The sequence below is a fragment of the Pinus tabuliformis genome, chromosome 4_2 (genome assembly GCF_031772625.1).
Source record: "Pinus tabuliformis cultivar Carrire ecotype Pingquan chromosome 4_2, CPIR1, whole genome shotgun sequence".
Classification (NCBI taxonomy): Eukaryota; Viridiplantae; Streptophyta; class Pinopsida; order Pinales; family Pinaceae; genus Pinus; species Pinus tabuliformis.
Genome location: NC_142304.1, coordinates 21,151,751 through 21,179,324, shown reverse-complemented (window position 1 = coordinate 21,179,324; position 27,574 = coordinate 21,151,751). Strand labels below are relative to the sequence as shown.

General features: G+C 38.9%; 1 protein-coding gene across 1 annotated transcript in view; it reads right to left on the bottom strand.

Moving 5' to 3' along the window:
- Positions 1-27,574, bottom strand: part of LOC149168163 (SH3 domain-containing protein) — a 275,430-nt gene that overhangs the window by 138,079 nt on the left and 109,777 nt on the right. The window contains exons 9-12 of the mRNA XM_089424839.1: positions 18,161-18,256; positions 17,915-18,035; positions 17,456-17,668; positions 17,175-17,386 (exon numbers count right to left, since the gene is read on the bottom strand). Of these exons, the coding sequence (XP_089280965.1) occupies positions 17,175-17,386; positions 17,456-17,668; positions 17,915-18,035; positions 18,161-18,256 (642 nt within the window). The remainder of the gene's footprint in view (positions 1-17,174; positions 17,387-17,455; positions 17,669-17,914; positions 18,036-18,160; positions 18,257-27,574) is intronic.

The window sequence follows — 27,574 nt, the reverse complement described above, 5'->3', positions numbered from 1 at the left end:
ATGCCTTGGTAGTATTTAGCAACATTCTGATCTATAGCAAGACCTAGGAGGAGCATTTACAACATGTGGAGGACGTTTTGTGCATCCTAAAGGAGCAACAGGTGTATGTCAAGATGTCCAAATGTGAGTTTGGCCTACTAGAGATGTTATACCTTAGCCACATCATTGGAGAGGATGGGCTGCAAGTACATCAGGAGAAGATTTAGGCCATTCTAAACTGGCCCACACCCAGGAATGTGAGGGAGTTGAGGGGATTCCTGGGCATTTGCACCTATTATAGGAAGTTCATGAGGGTATTCACACATTTGGCAGCACCCTTAACAGATTTAACGAAGAAGAGGGCGTTTGTGTGGACAGGAGAAGCACAGGGAGCTTTTGAGCACCTTAAGGAGGTCATGAGTAGCTGCCTAGTGTTGGCTCTACCTGACTTTTTGCAATCATTCATCCTAGAGTGTGATGCCTCTGAAGAGGGACTTGGGGCAGTTCTGATGCAGAATGGGCATCCTATTGCATTTGAGAGTTAGAGGTTGGAGAAGCATGAGAGACTGTACTCCATATATCACAAAGAGATGTTGGCCATCATGCATGCGTTGGCCAAGTTTCAGCAGTATCTTGTGGGCAACATGTTCAAGGTTAAGATTGACCACAACAGTGTTTGGTTCTTTCTGGAGCATACAAGACTGAATGAGAGACGGCAGAAGTGGGTCAGCAAATTATAGGCATATGATTTTGACATTAAGTCTAAATTACCGGAAACGCTGGGCTAACCTCCCGGAAATGTCGTTTGGTGTTTCGGATCCGGAAACTGGTACAAAATGCCTAAAAAACAGCATAAAAACATATTTGTAGCGTTTCAAAATTTCAGAAACTGCGGGTTGGAATCCAAAAACGTTTTTAGGGCGTTTTTGTAAAAAGCATCTATTTCTGCTAATTTTTAATACCAATTAATATGTAATATGTTCTCTGGGAGGCCATACATGTATTAATAAGTTTTTAGGGCAAGTTGGATGTCGTGTGTGCACTGTGGGTAATACAAAGCGTACACCACCTGGTAGACTATGCCCATCTTCAAGAGATTGTGCCACTGATGTTGGGCATTTGCATAACAGTTTGGACACCTGCTGAGTGGTGAACTATGATAAAGATTGTCAAGTGTGACCCACAACACATGAATCTCTCCTTCCTCCCATTTGTTGGCAACGTATGGTGAAATCCTTTGGTTCATATTTCTTTTAAGTTTTGGCATGTGGAGGATTATTTTACTCATATGCTTTACATGTTTGCCATTGCTTATATGCTTTAGAAAATTGTTCTCTCATTTATGTTCAATTAATGAATGGTACATAAGCTAAATTGGAGCATCACTGTATGCAAATGAGACTCCGAAGGTTGGACATTTAAGAAGACATACCATTCATGTGATTGCATTGAGAACCATATGACATTTATTGTTAAGTAAATTGTAGAGTAAGGGTTGAGATGAAGGAGAGAGCTCTCTACAATATTGTTGGCTAATTGCATAGAATACATAATTATTCCCTCATTGGAGTCACCAAAATGGAAGTGTTGAGAATGCATTAGACACGGAACATTTTTATTGAGCGATACATCAATGTCCTTTAGTAATGTTGAAGCTATCGATTCATCAATTTCTGCAACTTCCAAGGTGTTTTATCATACTAGAAAGCAATTGGATCCATGAATCCAGGTCTTTAAAAGAGTTGTTTTATATATATGTGTGTGTGTGTGTGTGTGTGCGTGTTGTTTCTTGTCGTCTTGTATCCAGATTTTTTGAAAATTTGTCGTATCCGTTTCAAACCTCGTACCCGTATCCATTCCCATATCCGTTTCAGTGCAACTTAGCATTAAGTATGTCAAGAGTCGACATAACGTGGTGGTAGATGCATTGTCTTGGAGGGCCCTATTGTTGGTTGAGTACTCCAAGGATTAGTGTGCATGTGAGATCCTGGATGGCTTAGCAGGTGGTGACAGGTACAAAATGATGAATGAGGTGATCTATTACAAAAATTGGATTTACTTGGTTCCTGGCTCCCAATTGCAAGAGAAGATCATGCAGGCAACACATGACCACCCTCTAGCAAGCCATTAGGGGTTCACCAAGACTTATAGGACCATTTTTCACTTGGAAGGGCCTTAAGGAGGATGTACTGAGGCACGTGAGGGAGTGTGGTACTTGCTAGAGGAAAAAGGGAGATCTGACACACCCAACTGGATCACTTCAACCCCTTCCCATTACTGAGTGGAAACAGGAGAGCGTGACTATGGATTTCATCATCAGATAGTCGACAGTGCAGGGACGGGATTGCATTTATGTAGTGGTTGACAGGCTGAGCTACACCCACTTCTTCGCCATACCCTCTCGATACTCAGCCTCACAAGTGGCCAAGTTTTTTTCAGGGAGGTGTTTCGGCTACATGGTCTTCCCAAGACCATACTTAGCAACAAAAATAGCAGGTTCATGGGAGGATTTTGGCAGGAGTTGTTCCGCCTTGTGGAGACTGAGCTCACATCTAGTACCAACTACCACCCACATACAGATGGACAAACCGAGATTGTGAACAAGTGGTTGGAGGCATACCTGCACAATTATGTGACCAGGCAGTAGCGTGCATGAGATGGCTTCATCTTGGAGAGTACTGCTACAACACTTCGTACCACATGTCGATAGGTATGACTCCATTTCGTGCTTTATATGGTTATGATGCTCTGACCTTTGTTGATATGGTGTTTGGAGACAGTCGGGCCCCAGGGGCCAAGGATTGGATACAAGAGAGCTAAGACATCCTTAAAGCTCTCAAGGATAATCTTCAGGCAAACCAGAACCAACAGAAGAGATATGCAAAAAGGCACAGGATTGAGAAACACTTTGAAGTTGGGGACTTGGTTTTTCTGAGGCTCCAACCATACAGGCAATCCACCTTGAAGCAGAAGGGAGCTGAGAAGCTCAAGCCACGCTTCTATGGACCTTACAGGATGACTAGACGAGTTGGAGAGGTGGCATATGAGTTGCAACTCCCACATGGGATCAAAGTCCACAACATATTTCATGTTTCATGCCTAAAGAAGGCATTGGGGTAGCAAGTGATAGCTACCACGAAGCTACCACCTCTAGATGATGAGGGGCATTTGGTGTTGGTGTCAGAATCCATTTTGGAGGTAAGGGAAAGGAAGCTCAGGAGTAGGACCATTAGAGAGTTCTTGGTGAAGTGGAAGGACCTACCTGAGGAGGATGCCACGTGGGAAGGAGAACAGGTTCTTCAACATCCATCACTACAATTGCTTGAGGGAAAGCAACATCTAGGCAGGGAGGATTGTGATGTTCCCACTTAGCAATCTTGCGAAGTAAATATATTTTGCGCAATTTTTGTATTTTAACTTGATGGACTTAGGAAAAGTGGGTTAGGAGGACCCCACTTTGCAATTTTGATTAAAGAAGGCTCAAACATAGGAAAAAGGAGGCAAATCGAATTCCAAGTGAAAAGTGGGGGCCACTCCAAGAGGGAATACGCACCCCTTGGAGAAATTCGCACTTGTGGGTCCCACATGGAGAGAGAAGGAACACAAGGATAAATAGGAGGAGCAAGTTCTCATTTATATAGCATGTAAGGGTGCACATAACCAAAATAACATTGAGTGCAATCCATCTCTAAACCGAAAATACATCAACAAATAGACTCTAGATGGCCTCTATCATCCAAAAAAAGCATGCTACAACAAATAGCTACATATCATCAAAATCATTGCCTATCTTGGGATCTATCATTAATATCACCCTCTAGGCAATTAACATAAGATCGAAAAATGTAGCATGTCAAGTCAAGATTTTGTTTGAGTGATGGGTACATTTTTGTTAGGGTCATGACACAGGAGTTTGACAACCAAAGTTACTAGCATCAAGGTACATAGAGGTCTTGGTGCTCTTGATTAAATACAAGTCACATACACTAGTACATGAAAAAATCCAATGAAAACATTGCAATCCCCCAATCCTGAAAGCCTGGGAAACTGATAAGTCTGTTGAGTTTTGAGTGAGATCTAAAATTCTATTTTCTCCATATAAAATCCAACAAGGTCGAAACCTTAGTCACCAGGTTCGGCGAATTTGAACAAATAAGTTCGAAATTCGCCGAACTTCAAACGAATACGAACTTATTCGTTCAAGTTCGCCGAACTTTATGGCGAACTCGAATTTAAAGCCGAACTCGAATTTTTTTGCGAACAAAATTGATTAAATTCGTTTTGGTTCGATGAAATTCATTTTGGTTCGATTTTTTTTCCTGTTTTAAAAAAATTTCGAAATGAATTGCGGCCCGCAGGCACGTTTTGCTTTTGGTTTCATTGTTTGCGGACGCCGGAGGGTTAGGTTTCATTGTTTGCGGAGGGTTAGGTTTGATACACTACCAGTCTACCACCGAGCGACCGACGACCACTGACCTCAACTGAACTACCAGTCCGCGTGAGCAACATACAGACTACAGTGACGGGCCACAGGTTTTCATCGTTCAACAGGGTTTTCAACAGGTTTCGGATGACTTTTTCGACGGGTTGTGGGTCGTGGCTATTTAATATTAGATGAAAACAAGCTCATGAATTAATTCTCTAATCTGACCCGATGAGATTTACATCACCCACGTTTTCACATGTTAATTTAATAAAATTTTAAGAAATGGATTTATTAAAATGGTTTTTATCCTTAGCTCCTCATTTTAATATGATTTATATTTTCTTGCGTGTCTTATAAGGTGATATTTCACATATACCACGATAAAACATTTTTTTAGAGGAGTTTATACAAATTATAATGCATTAAAAACTTTCTCATCGGACTATGAAAAGTAATAGGGTTGCTCCATATTTATGACCTCCAATGCAATCAAACGATGTATATCACTTGTAAGTGCGTTTAACAGAGTTACGAAAAAATATTTATTTTTTATGGGCACTTTTTTATGAATTGATATTAGTTAAAGGTTTTGTATAGTTATTTATTTGTTTTTATTTTTAGATTTTTTTTTAAATTATTTTAATTGATTTGAGCAAAATTTAAATTTTGATGACGAACAGACAACATTACACATTATACCTTAAATTGATTTTTTTATATATACACATTTTTTTTCGAATTTCTATATGTCGAATTTTATGTCAAACTTTATCGGCAAAATTTTAGTTGTCGAACTTTATTCGAATTTCAAGGTCGCCGAACTCGAACTCGAACTCGAACACGAACCTGGTGACTATGGTCGAAACCACTCTCAAACATCCTGAGTCATTTATTGGTAATGTTAAGAATTTAAGTAGAAGGATGAAAATGAAAGATAAAGGAGAATGTCACTTTTACTTTAAGAATTTTATATCACCATGAATTGCATATCAATACTATGGCCATAGGCTTGAATATTACGCTGCCCTACTCAAAAACTCTTGTTTCTTTGAAAAAATTTGTGTTTGGGAAATCTTTGCGACAAAAACTTTGTGAAAAAACTCGGGAGTGAAGCGAATTTCAGGAGCACACTCCCGGGTTGCTCTTGATTCACTCCTGCTCGAAGCGCACTCCAAGAGTGATTCGAAGGGGCTAGGGAGATGGCACTCCCCCACAACCATGGTTGGGCATAACAATTGTAAGTGTACTTTTTGTTGGTTTGGAACAATGTTGCACGAAGCGGGGACGAAGCAGGGACGTTTTTGGAAGCGGGGACGCGGAAGCGTCATTTTCCAAAAATCTAGGAAGCGAAGCGTCTGCGGAAGCGTCTGCTATATATATATATATATATATTTTTGCATTTATACTCAAAACAAACATCCCAAATACCAAATTAGTTGTAGAAGACATGAAAACATGCATATTTTTGCATAAATCAAGATAGATATAACATCCATTGTACATTAATGATTAATTATTCGAGCATCAACCATCTAGAATCTAGATTCTTCTCCTCTTGTCTAGCCTTTGCCTCTACCTCGATTGTCTAGGGATATTAGTCAACATTGCCCAATTTTGATCAAACTACCTAATTCAAGACTTAAAATATGGTAGAAAAAGCTTAACATGCTTGATCGACGATTTTGACTTGATTGAAAGGTAATTTTTTGCTAAAGGTGTGCCGCGTGACAAAGGAGTTCAACAATTAACACCACCAACACTAGGGTACATATAGGGCTTGGTGCTCTTGATTAAATGCTAATCGCATACCTTCATACTTGATATAATCTAATTAAATGCCACAATCCCATTGATCCTGAATTCCTGAAAACTGTTAAGTCTACTGAATTTTGAATAGGATATGAAATTCTATTTTCTCCATATGAAGTCCAATGAGGCTAGAACCACTCTCAAACATCCTGAGTCATTTCATGGTAATGTTAAAAATTTAAGTAAAGGGATGAAAATGAAAAATAAAGGAGAATGTCACTTTTATTCTAAGTTACCGGAAATGGCTACCCTAACCCCCGAAACGGCGTTTTCCCGTTTCAGATACGGATCCGGGAACGAAACGCCAGAAAAACGTTTTGGTGCCGTTTTTTGTTTTTGGATACGGGACGTTTTTTTCAAATGGCGTTTTTGTAGAAAAAACGTGCTGTTTTAAAAATTTGAAAACGTTTTCTGAAATTCTAAAACGTATTTGGAAAAATTTTAAACGTTTTACAGCAAAAAAAATTGTTTTGAGGTCCGCAAATACCGCATCCATTTTTTCTGGCAGCCATATTCCATTATTGTATATCAAAAATTTTATCAGGGATCGCTTCTTAAACCGAATGAATGGTAATCTGGAAAATTTAATGGGCCGCCTTCACATTACAGCTAAGCACCTTGCCAATCCGCATCGTTTATGCAGCGGCCGAGTATGATAAATTGGACGGAACCATGTTAAAACAAGTTATGAGCTCGATATTTCATGGGTGGTCAGCTAAAGGGATTTTTTGATATAATTAATGCATCGAGCTTAGAAGGGGCCAAAAAGTATTTCAACGCTACATCTCTTTTCGTTGAACTCTGGTCTTTGAGGACGCGAATACAGGTTCAGTTTTCGGGTCCACGAAGATATGGTTTACAGGAGATGATTTAACCATGCGGTTGACCTGAGCGTTGTAGAGAGAGCCGTCCATATTATGGCGTTTTGGTCAACCCCATGATGGAGCCATCCCCATTATCTAGTATCAAGGGCATTGATGTGGCCACCAAGTCCATCTAATTTCTTCATGTTGTGTTTTGTGTAGGCTCTATTGATCTATTTCGCTCATTTAGGATGCTTTTATAATTCTCTCAACATATGTTAGAATAGATAAAAATAATATTTTATTTTGTGAGGTAGGTTGAACTATTTATAGTTCTTTCCAACGTCTTGTAGAATAAATAAAAATAATAATTCATTTTGGACCTTAATGGCAACAAGCAAATTTTTTTCTGTCTGGAGAATCAGTTATTTGTTCTGGTGCAGATGTTTTTATAATACTATGCCATCATGTAGTTTTGATTAACGTGTGTTTGTTCCCGATGAAGTTCTTTCCAAGTTAGTAAAGTCACTCTCTTGGTTTCCGATTGAGAAACCTCAAACCTGTTCTTGAAGTTATATAAAAAAAGTTAACTACTTGCCATTTTCTTGAAGTTTCATCAACCCTGTTTTACTGTTTTTGGATGTATTAATATATTATGCTTTTCTTTGAGGCACAATTCAAATTTTATCGATAATCGTTAATGATGTTGACAATGTTGAATGGTTATGGCATATGTTGAATTGATGATGATGAATCATGATAGATCATAGATGATAATCTAGATTCTGAAATATGAATGGTAATATGAAATTCTTATATTTAAAATATATATATATGTGTGTGTGTGTGTGTGCCGTTTCCTGCCGTATCGTATCCAGATTGTTTGAAAATTTGCCGTATCTGTTTCAAACCCCGTACCCGTATCCGTTTTCTGGTAACTTAGCTTTTACTTAAAGAATTTAACATTACCATGAGGGAGCATCTACTATATTTATATTTTTTTAATATTTTTTTTGCCTTCATTCCTCACCCTAACCCAAGGTGGACCCACCCCCAACAAGCAAACTCACCTAAAATTAAAAATTAAAAAAAAAATAAAAATAAAAAAATAAAAAACAATTTTCTAAACGCTTTTCTGGAATCATACGGAGGCATAAGGGAAGCGTACGCTTCACCCTCCGAAGCGCCATGCTTCGTACTGCCGAAGCGTCGTACGAAGCGCGCTTCCGAGGAAAGCTTCCGAAATTTCCAAGAAGCGTCCAGAATAGGCGGAAGCGTGCTTCCGGGGACGCTTCCTAGACGCATCCGCACGGGCGCGCTTCGGGCCTTGGAACCGGGGGGGGCGCTTCATGCAACATTGCTTTGGAATCTTAAAAATAATTTATTTCATTAAAATTTAATTATTTTATGTATTTTATGTATTTTTTTCAAAACAAAGTCATTGAAATCAAACCAGTCTGAGTCGAACCCTGAATGGATAGGTGGCCGAGTCAAAGTCCAAGACCAATTTTTAAGCTATGCTTTAAACATTTTTTGCACCCCAATATGGATCTTTATGCTTTTGATAGAGCGACTCACGCTAAGGGTGCACCCTCACTCTACTAGATTTGGAAATTATTTTTCCCTCTGATACGCTCTCCTATGTGCCATGGAAGAAATGAGTGGTAACACGCATCATTTATCAATCTAATTTATTCCCCTCTATGTAGTGGAAGAAAAAATGGTTCATAATCTATTCCTACTCTAGCCTTGCAATCTTTGCATCATAACTAGTCTTAATGTTTCAGTTGGCATTCAAACTTCATTGACTTCCTTTGTTCAGGTTGGTGAGACTTCCATCCAAAAAGTTTCATCAAAATTTATTCATATCTTTCTTCTACATATAATGACCCACATCATCATCTTAGTGACCTAGTTAGCGTCAATCCCTATTGATTTCCAAATTCTCGGCATATCCTTGCACATAGATACATGCCTAATGCATAGTCACTATGGTAACCAAGCATGGCAAGTATTGCAATCATACCAAACTTGAAAGCAATGAAGAAGATAGAAACACAGTGAATACTAATAAACATCATCACGTACACCTAATCATAGGAAAATTATATCACTTCAATCTAAATCCTTGGTAAGGCATAATGGTTGCTCTTATCCATCTTACATCTTCCAACAGTAATCAACACTGGAAGAAAAACACATCTAATATGAAATTATTGGAAAACAAATTAAGTAATGTTTCTTCAAAAGACCCATAAGTTCCTTTTGAAAATCCAATCACATAAACAATGGACTGCACCATCAACAAGATTTTCCAACTATGCTATCTTCAAGAGACCCATAAGTTCCTTTTGAAAATCCAATCACATAAACAATGGACTGCACCATCAACAAGATTTTCCAACTATGCTATCTTCAAGAGGTCAAGACAGAGGAGAAATTCATCTTCAAATGCCCCATATACTATGAGACCCATGGATGGTTCCATTCTTTATTAAAGGGACTCAGACCCTCTCTAATTTCTTCAGGTTACCCCGATCAAAGATGCCTGGCCTTATACATGCAAGAGGCCCTCAAGGTTCATCCTCATACTCTTCAAAAGTCAACGTACTCCTAGACCAGATTTTACCCGAAGGATTACTTCCTTCTTTACAGTGTTCCCATTAGCTAGGGGTACAAAAGGACAAACTAATATAGCCTTGATTCAAACTCTAGACTAGTGCAAATCCAAGGGACCATTCCCCCTCCCCATAGATCTCAGCAGCATTGCCAAACCAGATCCCCCTATCAATAGGAAAATAAAATCATCTAGGCCTCAATGTTGGGTGACCCCCTCCGTACAATTGTAATATCCCCATTATTGGTTTCTCTTATGATGTGGTTATGATGGACTTCCAAGGTTGGTGACAACCAAGTCACAGCAGCAAGATTACATCATCAATGGGCCCAGAGGGTTTTGGAGGAGTTTTATGGGGTCCGACGAGGTTCGCTTGCCATATTTTATCATCAGAGTCAATTCTGCATAGTTTGTTCTAGGTTGCATTACATTCCAACAATTCCTGTAAAACGAGGTTATTTTCTAGCATATTTTCATTAAATACGCTAGCGGTGTTATTTGGAGAAACACCTTAGTGTAATAGCTCGTTGGAATCAGAATAAAGAGATCTACAGGATGGGATGATGAAAAATGACTTTCAGAAGTCGGAGAAATCGTAGAGGCAGATTAATCATTCTTCGAGATTAAAGTGACTTATATAAAATAAAATAAGTCACTTCGATAAAATAAAAGGGAGGAGGTTATAGAATGAAAATAAAATAATAAAACAAAAGTGTTTCTAGAAGGTTGGAGAGTGTTGGAAAATCAAATTATTTGTAGATTAGAGTTGACTTTCCTTACTTGATAATTACTTGTAATATTAATTGGCCTTTTATTACTTCTATTTCTTCTTCATCAAGCAATTACCAAAACAATGAAGATCACAAAGATACAAAGTACACAAGATATAGGCTGCAAGCTAGGGAAAAAACCCTTCAACGGTAAAACCCAAAAAGAATACTTCTCTTCTTATAGAATCAAATCAAAGTGGGACCTCCAAGACCCAAACCTTAATTTTTCTTAGGGCTATATTGTTCTTTGATAACTGCATTTCATCATTTACATATATAATTCACCCCATATCATCATAACATTATTCAGATTTACAACATTATTCAGTAGCATATGCAATTATATAAAAAGAACAACATCATCATCAATGCAATGGAAGATAAAGGAATGATCGAAGAAAAGCAATCACACATAGAGACACCAAGGATTTCTCAGAGACCACGGCAAAAGCCACTACGAGAAAACCCTTCCAAGTTCTTCTTCTTATTAGATTGTGATTGAATGATTCAGCAAGAGAGTACAATGATCCATATATCTTCAACCATAATCCTATCCAGCAAAATCAACTAAAGAACATCATGAGATGAACTCAATAATGCCAATAATCAAAACCCTGATTCAAAACCCTGCAATCAACTGTCACAATTTGCGGTCAACTGTCAAACCCTGCAATCAACTGTCACAATTTGCGGTCAATTGTCAAACCCTGCAGTCAACGAGTGAAATATGTGGTCAACTGATAAAACCAAACCCGAGGTCCCTGTTACCAACCATTTTGTGTATGATGTCCCTAGGAGAAAAATTTTCTCCAAGATGGTCTTCAGCCGGTAACCAGCAGCCCCTTGCAACCACCAACTAGCTCGTTGTGCCATTTCTCTGCCACCTACGCCAATCATGTGGTCCCTCACCCATCTGCCATGATCATATTTTTGAAGATGGGCCTCCCGAACTTAAATGTATGCCTTGTCATTTGGTAATTAAGTATTGTAGTTTGCTTATCGTGGACACTTCTGGGCATAAATCAATGGGGGGATTCAGTGGAAAGAATGGGCTAGCTCTGTGCTCTTGTCCCCTAGACCCCTTTTGGGTATTAACCTTGGGTTCTAATTCTGTGCGATCTCTTTTACTGACCATTTGGCTTTAGGGATGGTACTTCATGGGAAACCCTGATTTTGGTTGCATGGTCTCGCTCCCCCATCCACATATATTGCCCCCCCTTTCCACTCATTATAACCCCACTCATCATTTCTCCCACCTAGATCCACATTCCTGCACTGGGTCTGCATAGGGTTAGCCTTCCCCCTCCCCTTGCCCACACATTGGGTCGGGCCTGGAATGATGCCCCAGAGGTTGATGCAGCTAAAAAGAAAAGAAAAAGCATAATTGGCCACATTCAACAAGAAAATGTAACACAAAATGCAAAAGATGGTCGGGGCAAGCACATTTAGCACGTGGGAAAAAGTCAATACATGAGCTCTACCCCATCATCATGCCCATCACCCTAGTTCCTACAGGCCCTATATGAGCCTCCTTTATCATTTAGGAACCTTCGATTGTCCCAACCCCTGGTGGGCAATGAACCGCCCTACCTTAAAGGGGATATCCACTGCTATACCTTACACATCATGCTCTTATCCCTTGAGCCCCAAGCAGTTAATCAAAGAAAAATCATAAAAGGAAAAAGGCATATAAAGAAGGGTGGAAAATCAAGGTTGGGGCACCTCATGTACCACGATTGCTCCCTCCTATACATTATATACCCAAGTGTGGGCTTCCCTTTTACTAGCTAGCCTTGTACCCCAACATGTGGCCCAGGGCTGCCCCTTTCCATTCCCTACTCCATTCATCCCTTTACCACATGCCACCACCTTTTAGAGGATGTACCTTGGACATATTATCCCCTTTAGAAGTAGAAACCACCTAATAGGATACCTAGTTAACCCCATTTGGAGCTTGGAGACATTAGCACAAGCTAAAGCCCATTATGGAAGGGCATGCCATTATGAAGTCCCCACTTGTTGTCCATGGTTTGTAAGCTCTTTTACTCAATATCCTTGATGATTTGTTGTATTGGAAGGCTAGGGGACGCATCGGATCTTATGCAGGACTGCAGGTGGTCTCCATCTTAGGTTTGGTCTCCCTATACAGAGTCCTAACCTATGTTGCACGAAAATTCTAGGAACCCGACGTTTCGAGTCGTACTCATACCCGAAACTCCGAAACTTGGTTGAAACTTTGTCGAAACTCGACCATCATGGAATCATCTATGAGAGTTAATATATACTTGTTTTTCCTCCTAAATTGTCATCTATGGGTATTATTCCTTTTTTCTTGCAAGATAATGTGTTATTCACTTATATATATATATATATATATATATATATATATATATATATATATATATATAATGTTTCCATTTTTGAGAGGTGACATTTCTAAATGTACCCGTTTTGGAAACTCCAAAACGTTTCGACGTTTCGTGCAATTTAAGTCCTAACGCTCCAAAGGGTTACATTGGCACATGTAGGGTGTGTGTTGAGAGCCATGCGCCTCCACAATAGTAGACAACACTCCATGGATCTCCAGAGATGTTCAAAGATTGCTCGAGATTCACCTATTGGACGAGGAATATGCACTTGCTTCACCTTTGCCCAACTAGTCCCACAGTTGTACCATGCACTTGGCAAATGACCTAGGACTTGTATATTGATGTGGCATCACTTACACCATCATCTGAGCCCTTACAAATGGTCTACAGGCATCTTCGACTTACTTGGAGACCCATGAGGTCACTTGTGTGCCCTCACAGCCATTGGGAGCACCACAGGTTTATTGTGTGGAGAACAAGGGGCCAACCCCTTGTCCATTACTTTTGGAAGTCCAATTCATCATTTTGGCACTTATGGACTTCATCAGGCCTCTTAGAGAGCCCAACGACATGCATTATTGATTATTCGACCTCTTGGGAGGCTTGTTATTTTGTTTATGAGCTAGTTTGGTGGGTTTGTAACCAAAAGTTAGTTATTTGCACATTATTTTTATTTGATGGGCTAATGTAGGCTCAAATTAGGTAATTCGAACTCCTAATGAGTGTATAAATAGGAGAGACATGAATTCATTTTGTATCATCACTTGGATTGGATCATTCTCTCTCTTGAGAATTTCACATTTCCTTCTTGGTGGACGAAATTGGAGCATGGATGAATTTTGATGTTTGGATTGCATTTTCTTATCTTGGAGCTTCTTAATTGGAAAATGTATTGATGGTTGGATATATTCTCTTACATGTAAGTACAATTTTGATGCTATTTTCTTTTACTTTGTCACATACATTGATCATGGGATTTTCACTATTTTAGGGCTAATTGTTGCATGCATTTACTGCTTCATTGTGGAATTATGTTTCTATATAGCATATCTCTATGTATGGGCCATGTTTGTTGAACGAATTTTCCTAGAGATTAAAGTTATCTTGATAAGCCATCTTGATTTGCAAACGAAGTATAAACGTTTTAAGGTCACTCTCTTTTTGCCCTAATGCTAAATGAAGTTGCCCTTAAAGCCTCCTTGAGCTAGAAATGAGATCCATTCTCATAATTCTTCTTGAATCCATATCCCCAAAGGAATTAGGCACTGAAAAAACACAAGGTGATCACCTTGAAACCTCTTTTTCTTCACCTTTCCCCCCTCTTTTCTAGGTCTAGCCACACTAGGCCACCTAGGGCATCATTTTCCCAACAAAGTAGCCATAGAAAAAGTTCGATCTCCTAGCCTCTATTGCATTGGTGTGTCCTTAAGGTCTCCTCCAAATTTGAAGAAATTCCGACAGTGGGATTGTGAGATATCCCAAGCCCTAGCCCTGAGACCAAACTTTGCCTTTGTGTTGCCTAGGCTAGTATCTCATAGGATCAATTTGGCACCTCTAAGTGGAAACTCTTGTTTTGATCCTTTCCCCTTGTTTAGGTTAAGATCATCATTGGTTGCTAAACTCCCTCCCCTTAACCTAACCGAGGTCCACTTGGTCCCGCGTGGTCCCATACCTTTGAAAAGTCAATTCTTCAAAAAACACTTGGGAAACGAAATTCAATAAGGATTTTAGGGTTTTGAAAGCTCCTTTACAATTCACACTCCTTGAACCTAGCCCTTAAATCCTCATCATCTTTTCCTAGAAAGCTTTGTACCTTACTTAAGAAGCACGCAAGTCCCATTCTTGAGCCCTCCCCTACGAAAGGGTCCCCAAGATCACTTCACACCCATCTTAGTTGATCTATCCTTTATAAGTGATTCTCTATATATTGGGTCTCCTCCCATCGGTGAAATTATGTGAAGAGTAGGAAGCTTTAGTTGTGGTGACAATGGGCTTTAGCTTCATTGTTTCTCTTAACCTAGCAAGTGTCCCTCTAGGACCCCCTACTAGTTTGAGCGATAACAGTCCCAACTGCACGCAGAGAGTGATGTGCATGCGGTTGAAACCCTCCAACCGCACACATGAGCCTGCGTGCCTGAGGTTGTGACTGAAAACTATTTGTGTCATGTCTGCGATCAGAAACCAAAACCCTAGAACACGTGCGAGCTTCGAACCCTGCAATCTTAGACTTGTGCGATCGAACATTCACAAAATATCTCAGACCTGTGTAAGCCAAACCAAAGAATAGAAGAAGGCTTCATGATGAAGTGCGGATGAGGTTGAGGTCACTTGTATTTATAGACTTCCAAGGGTGTCCAATTTGCTTTAGGGTCGACCTGATCAAATGTGCACATGTGGGCTTAATTCAAAAATACACTTTCCCTCGTCCAAATTGAGCGCTTCAATAGTCATAATTGGTCCTCTCGAAAAGAGGAATCTCGTCCCATGGTTGGAATTTGTCACTGAGCTGCGAAATTAACACCAACGACCAAAGTCAAGATTCATTCCAAGCACCGAGTCAGCCCTCCAATGAGATCTCTTCCAAACAAGTCAAAGTCCTCCAAAGTCAACAAAGGTAAAATTCTCCAAAATCTGCCCCAGTCAAAGTTTCGACCCTCCACTTCAGGTTTGCAATTCGGACCTGCAATTGTCAGCCCTGCAACTCACACAAAAACCATAGATTTTCACACGTGTGAGCAGAAAATGATCCGATTTGAGGTCTTCTTCCTTCGTTCTTGACTTCTCCTTTTCTCCTTGACTTTCACTATTGAAATGCCTTCTTGTCTTGCTTCAGATAGAACTTGTGAAGTGACACTTCTCAATCGGTCTAATAGTCCCATTTAGGCCAATTTTTCCTTGGCAAGATCGACTTGGTCTTGGAGGACAAAATTACTTTCTAGACTCAAATAATGATTTTCTTTAGTTAAAAACAAGTCCAAATAGGACTACGACACATGACAAAAATACTTCTTTGACTCAATAAGCCCTAGAAGCATGAAGAACATGATTTGACCTAGACTTTGAGGATGCAACCCATGCTGGAATAAATAAAAATTATTTTTCTCTTTTTATATATAATATACAATGTCATGGTTACAAAAGTCATTATGAAGACCAAATCTAGTTACACTCTCCAACAGAGAGATCATCAAGTCTTTAAAAGAGAGGAGAGCAAGTCATTGGGGGCATCTTGGTTTTGAATTATTTTCTCTTCGAGAGGTTTTGGAGAGCTTGGTTTTCAGGTTCAGAGAGCCCTAGAACAAAAACCCTTGGGTTTCTTGGTGTGTTGGCCCAAAACCCAGCTCACTATTGTGGAGATTTCATTCAAAAATCTCATAGGGCTTCATTGGCATCAGTTGTTGAGCAGATCTAGAGCAGATCTGTGGGTTGGGAGTGGGGATCACCCAGATATCCAATTTGGGCATCATTTCCAGTGATGTAATAGCTATTGTCAGCCATTTGCTGGTGTTTGTAACAGGTTCTCAAAACCTTATTTAATATAATGATAAGGCTGAATTTTGTTAAGTTTGCTGCATATGTCTCGTGTTTATTCTAAGTTGCAGCATTTTTAGTTTATTTTACATATGCAATTTTATTTGTGCTGATAAAATTGTGCAACTTTATTATGGTGTATTTTTTGGGAAAGAACTGTTGAGGATTTTAGCCAAATATTCTGAGAGGAATATTACAACAACAGCTCAGTGGGCTGTCCAAATCTTCCACCAGCTCTCCCTCTGAACATCGTTCTATCCAAGTTTGCTTCATTTTGCCCTGGATGTTAGGAGAGATGGATTTAGCAGACCATGATATACCTCCATCATCAGTTATGTGTTTTCCAGTTCCTGGATCCATTCCCTCTATACATCTCCCTCCCAATGCAGCTTCCCATGCTGGGAGTCAGGGTTTTTCAGGCTTTACCATAGATCCATACTTTATGTCTCTTGCATTTTGTAGTAACTGTTTTGGTTCTTCCTCTTTGTAATGACATCATTGTAAACAGCAGTCCCATCGACTTACTTTTGTGTTCATTTGTTGGACATTGATAAGATTATCTATCTTATCTTATCTTACAAACATCTAACCAATTTCCGCTATGGATGATCATATGCAGTCAAGTGAATCCAATTACAAAGACATATGCTTCCCACGTTCAAGTTCCATGTGATATACCTGCTATCAGAGTTGTCTTTTATTGGACACTAAATCTATCACGTAATTGACATCTATGATCTTTTTTGCAATTACAGATAGATAATTACATGTTCAAACATCATTTCTGACCAAATAGTAAAATACTAGTTTCGGACCCTATATTTGATTTTAGAAACAATAAGCACACACGCTGTTCTAAGGAAGTAATACCTTCAGAAAGAGACCCATCTTTGTACTCAACATCTGTTGATTCGGATAATCCCATACTTCCATTCTCCAAAAATGCTTCAGGATGAGTGTCTTCATCAATTGCATAAACACCCAAAGAAAATGCTGCAGCTCGACTTTTTCCCATTTCCTGCACAACTCTTGCTGCTGCATGTAGCACTGGCCGGGAAAAGCTTCGGAACGCTGATTCTAACCTGTAATATTCAAACATCATCAGCAATTTCAAAAGATAACATCAACAAAATGTAGAGATTATGGACTACCTTCTCATGACAAGTTTGATTAGAGCTTGTGGTCGTCTTGGCCTTGGGGCTGGTCTGTCATTTGGAGCTTTTGGAGGAAGACCCTCTTTAGACTGTGTACTTCCATCTTTTGCTTGTGCATTGTTAGCTTTATTCGATGATAAAGAAGGTGCATCCGGCAATTTAAGAATTTCAGTAGTTAGCCTAGCCCAACCTGCAGCACGTTCCTCAGGCCTATACAAGCATGTATAAGACTAACAGAAAACAAAAGCTTTTTGAAAATATATAGAATGCTGATGCAACAGAAAATAATTGCAGGTTATCAAATTTATCACACTACTTAAACATACTTTAGAACTATCTGTTTTGAGAATATCAAATCCCATCACACCAATATTTAGCCATACTTCAGAGGTAATATGTTTCAAAAATTAGCTAAACAACAACATCAACAACTCCTTTTAAGGGAAATAAAAGTACCTTTCTGTATTATCAAATTTCCCAAGGATGCACATGATAGCCTCAAAACAGACCCTCTCACTTGGATCCAAAAGCAACTGATAGAGAACATTTGTGAACTGGGATTTTATATCAGGCCTTTCTGCAAAACAATTTAGATTTCATTGTAGTGATCTGACAGCAGAAGTCACCTAATAATAGTTGAATCACCCCCGTATAAAATCAGTAAAACTCTGAAAGCCAATGATGAATTACAGATGGACTCACCATCAAGTACACGAGCCCTGGACAAAGTATAGCACAATCTGGCAAGATAAACCCTAGCCAGAACATCATGCAAGTGAAGAACCTCCTGTAGAGCACCTACTCCACATAACGACCAAACAGAAGGAAGGTTTTATTTTGTATTGTTATAACATAAAAGACAAACAAAACAAAATCACCAAAGTATGCCCCTCAAGTTGCATCAAAAAAATAAAATAAATAAATATTAAATAAACACCAAGAGATCAAAATGACATTTTATGATTAATGTTTGAATTCCCCACTCAGATCGCAGGTTCTGGATTCTGGAATGTTATCTTTTACCCTGATGGAGAAATTGAAAATATCTTCGCAAGGGAAATAGGTTATCCATCCATAATGAAGCTGAAGCCTTTCAAGGCCGCACCAAAAGCGTTTCAGCATTTCAGTTTCGTTTTTTGCCCGAAACGGCCTCCCCTGCCCAACATTTCCTGAAACATAGTGGCCAAGTAATTTGTGTGGTCTGTTCTGCTGAAAAGGAGTGGACTAATGCCCTGGAAGGAAGCATGAGGCCTCTGGTCTGTTAAACAGTAGTTTCTATGCAGGGACAAAGCCCTAGAAGAGGCCTAGAGCCTTAGTTTTCTTGGCAGAAGAAGGGTCAACATAGATAAGAGAGGGTTGAGGCAGTTTAGAGAGGCCCACAGGTAGATAAGTGAGGGCCATAGCCTGTCTGAGGTAGGCTGCAGGCAGAGAGGAGGGGCCAAGAGGCCTCAGAGGCCTGTAGAGCATAGCCGAGGTGCCTCAGGCCTGTGGAGAGACCAGCAAGGCAGTGACAAGGGTCGTTGTTCATGAAGAAAGGGCTGTTGTTCGTTATAGATGATTGTTGAGTTGTAATTGTGAAAACTGTTTGGTAAAGGGAGGTCTGAACAATAAGTTTTGAAGCTTATAAATACAGTGAACTGAAGGAACTAGCCCTACTGTGAGCAGCTGAGTGTACAGGGCTTTGAATGGAGTCATTCCCAGTGAGACAAGGAGGCAGCAAGGAGTCTGAGGATTGAAGAGAAAATCCCAGACTCAAGAAGTTGTTTGAGAAGCCTGCCAGGTGGGCAGCAAGAGGACAGTGACCAAAGGATCTGATTACCGTGTGATTTTGGAGGCAAAGGATAGCCAGGTACATCAATGATCAAGGGCAAAGAGGACAAAAAGGGTTGGTGGAAAAAGACTGCAACAGCAAGTAAGTCAACCTATTTTTTCGTTGTGATGGGCACATTGAAGGTCTAAAGGATCATACCTCACGCCCTAAATTTTGTATACTATGCATACTAGTTTGTATCATGATCCATGAAGCGCCATGTTCCCTGGTATGGGAGCCCTAATGTTTTCTTATTAATGCACTAATAACAAATGAGAATTGGGCCAATATTTTTGTGTACTTTATTTATTTCACTGCTGCTAATATTTCTGTTGTGAAAAGTTGTTCTGGTTGAACATTGCTAATGCGTTTCTGTGTTAGGTCTAGCCATAGACCAAATCTAGGGTGTAAATGAAATTTCAACCTGGTATTAGAGCCACGTTTGAAAGAGCAGGTGGATCAAATTCTACACGCGAAGCAGCTTAAGAGCATTGTCAAAGGGTTTGTCGAACTTGAACCTTGACATTCAAAGTTTGGCGAACCTCAAAACAAACTTTAAATTCGGGTGACATAGACTAGGGTTCGGCTCAGGTGTTCAATTCAACATCCTTGACATTTAGTAAATAATTTTTAGGCTATTTTTAAATAGCAGTGGAATGAAATCTACTCTCGAAGCTCCGGACAACTATCAAATGTGCCCTTCAGTGGTGACCCGTCTGACGTATATGACCAAAAGTTTTCAGATGGCATCATGGCAGTCGAACAAGATGCAACGCAATGTGCTCTTGAACCCCCAAGTAGTCGTCAAATGTTCACATTTAAATTTTCCATTTCAACAAAAAATTATATATTATTTTATATAATAAAATATTATTACATATGTATTTTAATATTAATATAAAATTGCCCACGGGGCTTTGGATTGATGGTGAATGGGTGCGCTGTTAAGGCACTCCTTGCGATAGGTCACCGGTTCAAATCCCCCGTGGGTACTTAGGTTAGTCTTAACTAGAAAAAAAAATATTAATATAAAATTATAAATTTATTAATCTAATAATATATATTAAATTCGTTATAATATATATATTAATTTATATTTTAATTTAAAGAATATATTGATATAATATACTAAATTAGAACCTCCATTAGAACCCTATTAGAAAATTTGAATTTGAATCGAACTTAATCATTGTCGAACTTGAATTCAAACCCAAACCATGTGACATAGCTTAAGAGCAAGTTGTGAAACTGCTAGACATGGAGCAAGAGGTTCAGCAGAGAAGGTGCTTTGGCATGGACGAGATAGCTCCATGAGAATGGCAAGTTGATCTTGAGTTAGTATCTTTGTTGGGTTGTGAAGTTGCACATCCGACAGTGCAGCCATGTGCACATGGCACATTTGACCCAGGAGGATGAGAACACTTGCAGAATTGAGTTCCTGTGCTCTAGAGTGGATTAGACCCAGTGTTCAATCACAGCTCGGGACTGACTTTGGAAGGGCACAAGTTCAGTGGCAGCACTTTCCAAGAGGGAAAACAGAGTGAGCCAATGGAGGTTGTGTAGGCTCAAAGGGAGTCTAGTTTTAGAGACAGACTGCAAAGGAATGTCAGCCGCCCAGTCGAAGTCTGAATCTTCAAGTTCGAGCAAGAGAGTGGAGTTTTCCGACCATGCAAGGACAATCACTAACCATGTGAGGACACTCATGGTGGTGCATGGAAATGTCATGTTGCGTTCGAGGAAAATCGTATACCATGCAAGATAAAGCTAGGCCTAGTACAAAAGAAGATGTAGCACATGCGAGGACAGATATAGCCACGCAAGGAAAGTCATGACTCATGCAAGGACAGTCATGAGCATGCAAGGAAAGTCATGGAGCTGGAGATTTCAAAGAGCGAAGGAAATACTTTCCTCAATATTTAGGAGTGTTGGAATTTGGGTAGCTTAGAAGGTATTTCCAAGTGGAGAAAACCCACCAAAGGGAGTTGATTGGGCAAGTTACCCAACTGGTTTGGGTGTTGACCCAATGTAGTGGGATTGAGACCCAAGTTAATTAATTGTTTATTCTAATTTGTTTGAGTGGGAAAATAGACGTTTCTTGAGGTCATTACACATCATAGCAATCTCATCTTGTGAGAACAAAAAGCTGAAGAGAAGAAGCTGCAGATCAGCTAGGAGGAGGAGGTGAAGGTTCTGTTTTCTATTTTGGAGGAACATTCTGCCCTAGAGAAGGAGGTCAAGTCTATCCTTCATAGAAGCTAAGGTTTTGTGCTAAAGAATGATGCTAACCAAGTAATTTGTGTGGTCTATTCTGCTCAAAAGGAGGGGATCGAAGCCTTATAAGGGGGCAGGAGGCCTCAGGTCTATTAAACAGTAGTTTCAGTGGAGGGACAAAGCCCTAGAAGAGGCCTCGAGCCTTAGTTTTCTAAGCAAATGAAGGGTTGAGGCAGACAAGAGAGGACTGCAGGCAGATAAGTGAGGGCCGCAGCCTGTCTAAGGTAAGCCACAAGCAGAGAGGAGGGGCTAAGAGGCATCAGAGGCGTGTAGAGTACAGCCTAGGTGCCTCAGGCCTGTGGAGAGGCCAGCGAGGCAGTGACAACCGCTGTTGTTCATTAAGAAAGGGCTGTTGTTCATTGTAGATGGTTGTTGAGTTGTATTTGTGAAGACTGTTTGGTAAATATCGGTGAGGGTCCTGAAAACATCTTATCAGTAATATCGGCGAAAATATCGGCAAAATATTGGAAAATATCGGCAAACATAAAAAATCAATATTTTTCATATTTCTAAACATATAACACTAATGATATTTAGCCAATATTTTCAAAATATCGCGATATTTTGCCGATATTTTGAAAATATTGCGATATTTTCAAAACAGAAAATATCGCGATATTTACTCGGCGATATATCGTTTTGCCAAAAATATCGCAATATTTTCAAATATCGCTGATATATCAGCGATATTATCAACACTGGTCTAAACGGTGAGTTTTGAAGCAAATAAATACAGTGAGCTAAAGGAACTAACCCTACTGTGAGCAGCTGAGTTTACAGGGCTTAGAAAGAAGTCATTGCATGTGAGAATCTGAGGGTTGAAGAGATAAGCCCAGACTCAAAAAGCTGTTTGAGAGGCCTACCAAGTGGGCACCAAGAGGACAGTGACCAAAGGATCTGATCACTGTGTGATTTTGGGGCAAAGGACAGCCAGGCACATCAAGGGCAAGGAGGGCAGAAAGGACTGGAGGCAGAGGACTGCTACAGCAAGTAAGTCAAGCTATTCTGTCTTTGTTGTGATGGACAAATTGAAGGTCTTAAGGATCAGACCTCAAGCCCTAAATTTTGTATACTTTGTATACTAGTTTGTGTCAGGTTTCAATGTTCATAAAGGGTTATGATCCCTGGCAGGGGACCCCTAATATTTTCTTATTAATGTACTAATGAGAAATGAGATTTGGACCAATATTCTTGTGGACTTTATTGATTTCACTGCTGCTAATATTTCCGATGTGCAAAGTTATTTTGGTTGAACACTGTTAGTATGTCTGTGTGTTAAGTCTAGCCATAGACCAGACCCAGGGTGTAGGTGAAATTTCAACACAGTCAGGTACAGAAGGATAATGGTTCATGGGACAAGTGTGCAAGAGGGACTCTGCCAAGCACACCCTGGCAATTTTTAAAAGGCAAAAGGAAGTTGATGCCTTTGTGAGCATCCAATGAAGTAAACATGAATAATTCAGTGTCCAGGTAACCTCCCTTCAGAGGTTGATAGGAAGCATTGCCTCTCATCAGCACATCCCGTCAGAAGTCATTTCCCTTCCTCTTCACTTGGATTCAAGTTGATCCAGGAGCCCATCTCTCATAGCCACAGAGAGAAAAACAGAATTCCAAATCATCCTGTCACAGAATTGGAACACAGCACAGCAAAAGGTCACATCGTCACCAACCATGAGGATGACGAGCAATGGATGAAGATGAAGCAGAACCCCATTGGTCCTTCAAGGACCAGGTTTTAAGTTATTTCCGTATTCTTTTATATGCATTGTCACATAGCTTTCTTTTGCTCAAACAGTTTGTAAGGTAGTATACCTGCTGTATTTTGAGAAGATGAACAAGAAGCTCTAGGGTCAGGATCTCTTTAGATGAACAATTTAGCCTTTTTGAATGCTGGCCAAGGCCATTTGATCCTTCTTTTTGTATCACACAATGATCCAGCTTGGCTGCAGCCCTTTTTCTAATATCAATCATATTCATTATTGTAAAAGAATTGTTTGAATTCCTCACTTGGAACAATTTCCAAAAAAAATGCATACATGCATAAATATATATGTTGCATGATTATGTTGTATAAGTTATTTAGCTCAAGTGGCATGTCACTCAAAAAAACTTTTATGAAAAATTACAAGTCATTGGAAATATAAATTCAGTTAATGAAGCATAACATGTTGGCATTCATGAAAAATGTAATACTTTCTTGAGGCCTTGGAAGGATCGCAGAAAGCAATTCCTTATATGCAAAATGAAATTGCAGTCATATTAATCTTCCCTTGTTTAAATGCACAAAGAAATAACCCAGATCAGAAATTAGCACTCATATTTGGTGCAAAGAAGAACCAGCCAAATGCAAATACAATGACATTAAATTTGGAGGCTTGCTATCCAAAGATACAGTACCCATATCAATGGTGCTCTAGTAGCCCTGATCAATAATTTGTAATAGTTCTCAATTTCAGGCCAACAGTAGTAACAAACTCTGGCTATATTAATATGCTGCACGCACTTACAAATACAAAAACAGGGTCAAATGAAATAAAACCAAGATTCAAATATCCCCTGAAGTAGCAACAGCTCATGGTACGTAAAGACAGCTACAAAATCGATTTTACACCCATATCATACAAAAGCTTCTTAGCACCAACACAATTTCAATTTTCAGAATTCAAGCTGAAAAATTTATTCATCCCAATTCAGCATTTCTTTCAAGTTGTGTCACACACTAATATGTATGCCAGTAAACCAAAAACCATGGAAAAGGCTCGCAGCCATCACAATGCACTCAAAGATATTAAAACAGTGTTTCGTCATCAAACCTTAACTTTTAAATGGGGATATCACGATATTTTAGGGAGGTACAAAAGGTTATTTTGTATTCATTGAGATTACCATGTCCTCATGATGCTTTCTTATCAAGAACAAAGTTACAAACACAACCAATCTCCATTATTTTGTTCTGTTTAGTGTTATTGGGCAGCTTATTACATATGAAGATTTTTTATTTCAGATTGTGTCACTCCAAAATGATGCAGTACAATACTAACTGGAATTTTGCAAGTACTTAGTCTAGAAATCAAATACTTAGTCGAGAAGCAAAGGAGGGTCTGCCTGTGCCCTTAATCAACATATTATATTATGTGTTTAAATTCTTCAACCACTGAATTGAAATCCATTCTCTGATGGGTATACGTCATTGCATGCATACACTAGCAGTATTAACAAACTTATTTTTACCATTTACACGTGAATGCAACAGAGCCCATTCTGCCAAATCATAGAGGTGAACTCCTCACCACTGTTTCAGTTCATGCATGCCCTATCAGATTGGTGTTATTGTATATCTAAAACAATGTTTGTTGCTGATAAGTGATAAGTTTTGTATTGACTGAGTGCTCTTTATTGAAGAATCAGAAGCTGCTAGAAGTATAAAGAGCCACAACGGTCATAGTGCACAGATTATAATAGTAGGTAATTAATTATTAATAAAGTGCATCAAGGAATCCTGAATGTGCCACACGACACTATGATAGTAGGTAATTAATTATTGGTTGTTCTCTTTATGTCTCCAATGATTCATGTCTCGATATGTGCTTGCAATTGTATCTTGCGTATACTATAATAGTAGGTAATCAATTATTGGTTGTTCTAACTTCTCCAATGATTCATGTCTCGATATATGTTTGCAATTGTATCTGAAGCGAACAAGGTTCCTTCTTCAGATTAATTACTCTAGAAGACTTGGAATATGAAGATATCCATTGAGAATACAAATATATATTAAAAATGTATGAAGGAGAATGATCATACAATGAGAGTGAGAAGCTTGCTTATATACCAAGCAGGTGTCTCTTCATGGAGAGTCGTGTCTTATTTAGACATGACTCTTCAACCTAATTACTAATTAACTAATCATTTATTTATGATTATTATCATTTACATTATTTCCTATACATTTTATTCATAACATTGCCTTCCTCCTCAAAAAAGCTTTGTCCTCAAAGCTTGTTGATACAAAAGGCTTGATCTCTTTTCTGGTTTCGAATGTCTCCTCGTCTCGACACTGTCATCTTTGTTGATACAAGTTGATATGATCTTCTAAGCGATAAACAAAATTGCCGCACTGAGAATGGATCTGACCATCCTAAATTAATCTTTTGTAGAATCTTGCGGTGACCGGAAACTTCGTGTGAATTGTTATCACAAGATTGAAGTGCATTGACATTAGTAGTCTTCGGAACATCAGTTTGTTGTTTCTGTTTTGAATGGTCTTGATATCTAGATTGGTTGAGTTGTCTACTCTCATGATTCAGACGTCAATAGGGAACTTTTTTGGTTTGACTTTCCCTTATTAGGTGTGTGGAAATTTTTTGATTTACTTTAGGTGACAATGTTGTTGAGTTGGTTATAGAACCTTCACTTGGGATGTTTATCATCTAAACTGCAACATCTAAGTGTGTCTTTTCTTCAACTGACTTGTCTTCTTCTTGAGTTGTCATATTCATTGGATCGATGTTCGTTTTTTCTTCAACTTGAATTTCTACATTTGAAGATTTTGACGCTTCCTTTTCAACAAGTTGTTGCCCCTTGTTTTCCAACAACTTCTTATCCTTCTTAAGCTTCTTAATTTGCGTTAGTAATTTTTCACTATGGGATCTAAGTCAAGAAACTTCTTCATTCTTGTCAGCAGTGATTCTGTCAACTTCCTTTTGCATATTTTGCATTGCTTTTTTACTTTCTTGAAGAATTACTTTTGAGATTTCTTGTATGTCTTCTGGCGTCACTGAATCTAGCTTCAAAGTAACATCTTGTAGCGTTATTTTTTCTTTTTGTGGGAAAATGTCAAAAACTCTTTTTTTGTATTTAGAATAAAGGACCTTAGAGTTTCCATCCAGAGTGAGCCCAAAAACATGTCACTATCGTCAAAAAATAAGGTTTTCACAGTGAATTGCGAGGTAAAAGTATAATCTCCAATACTTAAGTGTAGATTGTTTATGTCATGTTGTTTGTCCCCTGTGTCAACAAAATTCGTTTCAACTATATTTGATTCAAGAATCACTAATTGGTTAGCACATTTAGGACCAACATAATTACTTCTTTCAGCAGGATTGATAGAGATTATGATATCTCTTCCTGTGAGTGATCCTTTGATTTTAAATAGTATATCAACACATTTACTAAAGGTTTTAGGAAATCTGCCCTCTTTCATTTCTGAATTACACTCAATTTCTTTATCGTCAGCAATTGACTCTATTTTAACTTTGTTAAGATGAACTTGGGGTTTGATAATATATTTCCCCTCTTTTTTTAAATAATAATTTGTTTTATATAAATTTTTAAATAATATATATATATTATATATATATATGCAAATTAATTATATAATTATAACTATATAATTTAATAATTATGAAACTTTATAATTATAAATTATATAATAATTAACAAAATGTAATGTAATGGTGGCTTATATAACCTATGCATAAAATAAAAAGGCACGAGATAGGATGTGAATGGCGCGACGGTTTGGGGGTCAATGAAAACGGTGGATGACAGAGTCAACAAAACGACAGATGGGTGGACTGAGCTCGGGGTACGCGGAGGTGTTGACAGGCGAACAATTTGCAGATTAGCGAAAAAGGCATCAGGGCAGTTAGAACCGAGCGGAATTTTTAGTGGGTGTCGGAAGGAAGTATGGTATGGTGGCTATGCAACAAAATCGACAGATTACATTGTGTTTGCAGTAGCCAATCCACAGTGGAGAAATGGTCAGTCGGCTATGTTGCTCATTTCATGTGGTTTGCAGGCCACAGTCGGTGTGGAAGAAGTGGTTGCAGGTTGGTTTGATTGGAAGACAGCATACGACGGCTTGACAGGGGTGATGTAGTGGTTGCTTGCAGCGGTGCAGTTGGTCGAGCCGCTTGAATTTAGACGGATGCGACCGCTTAAAGGTAAATTAATTTCTCTTCTTTTTTTCTTTAAATATGATTTTTTTTATTAAATATTATATATATATAAAGAGGTATAAACTCTAATTCTAA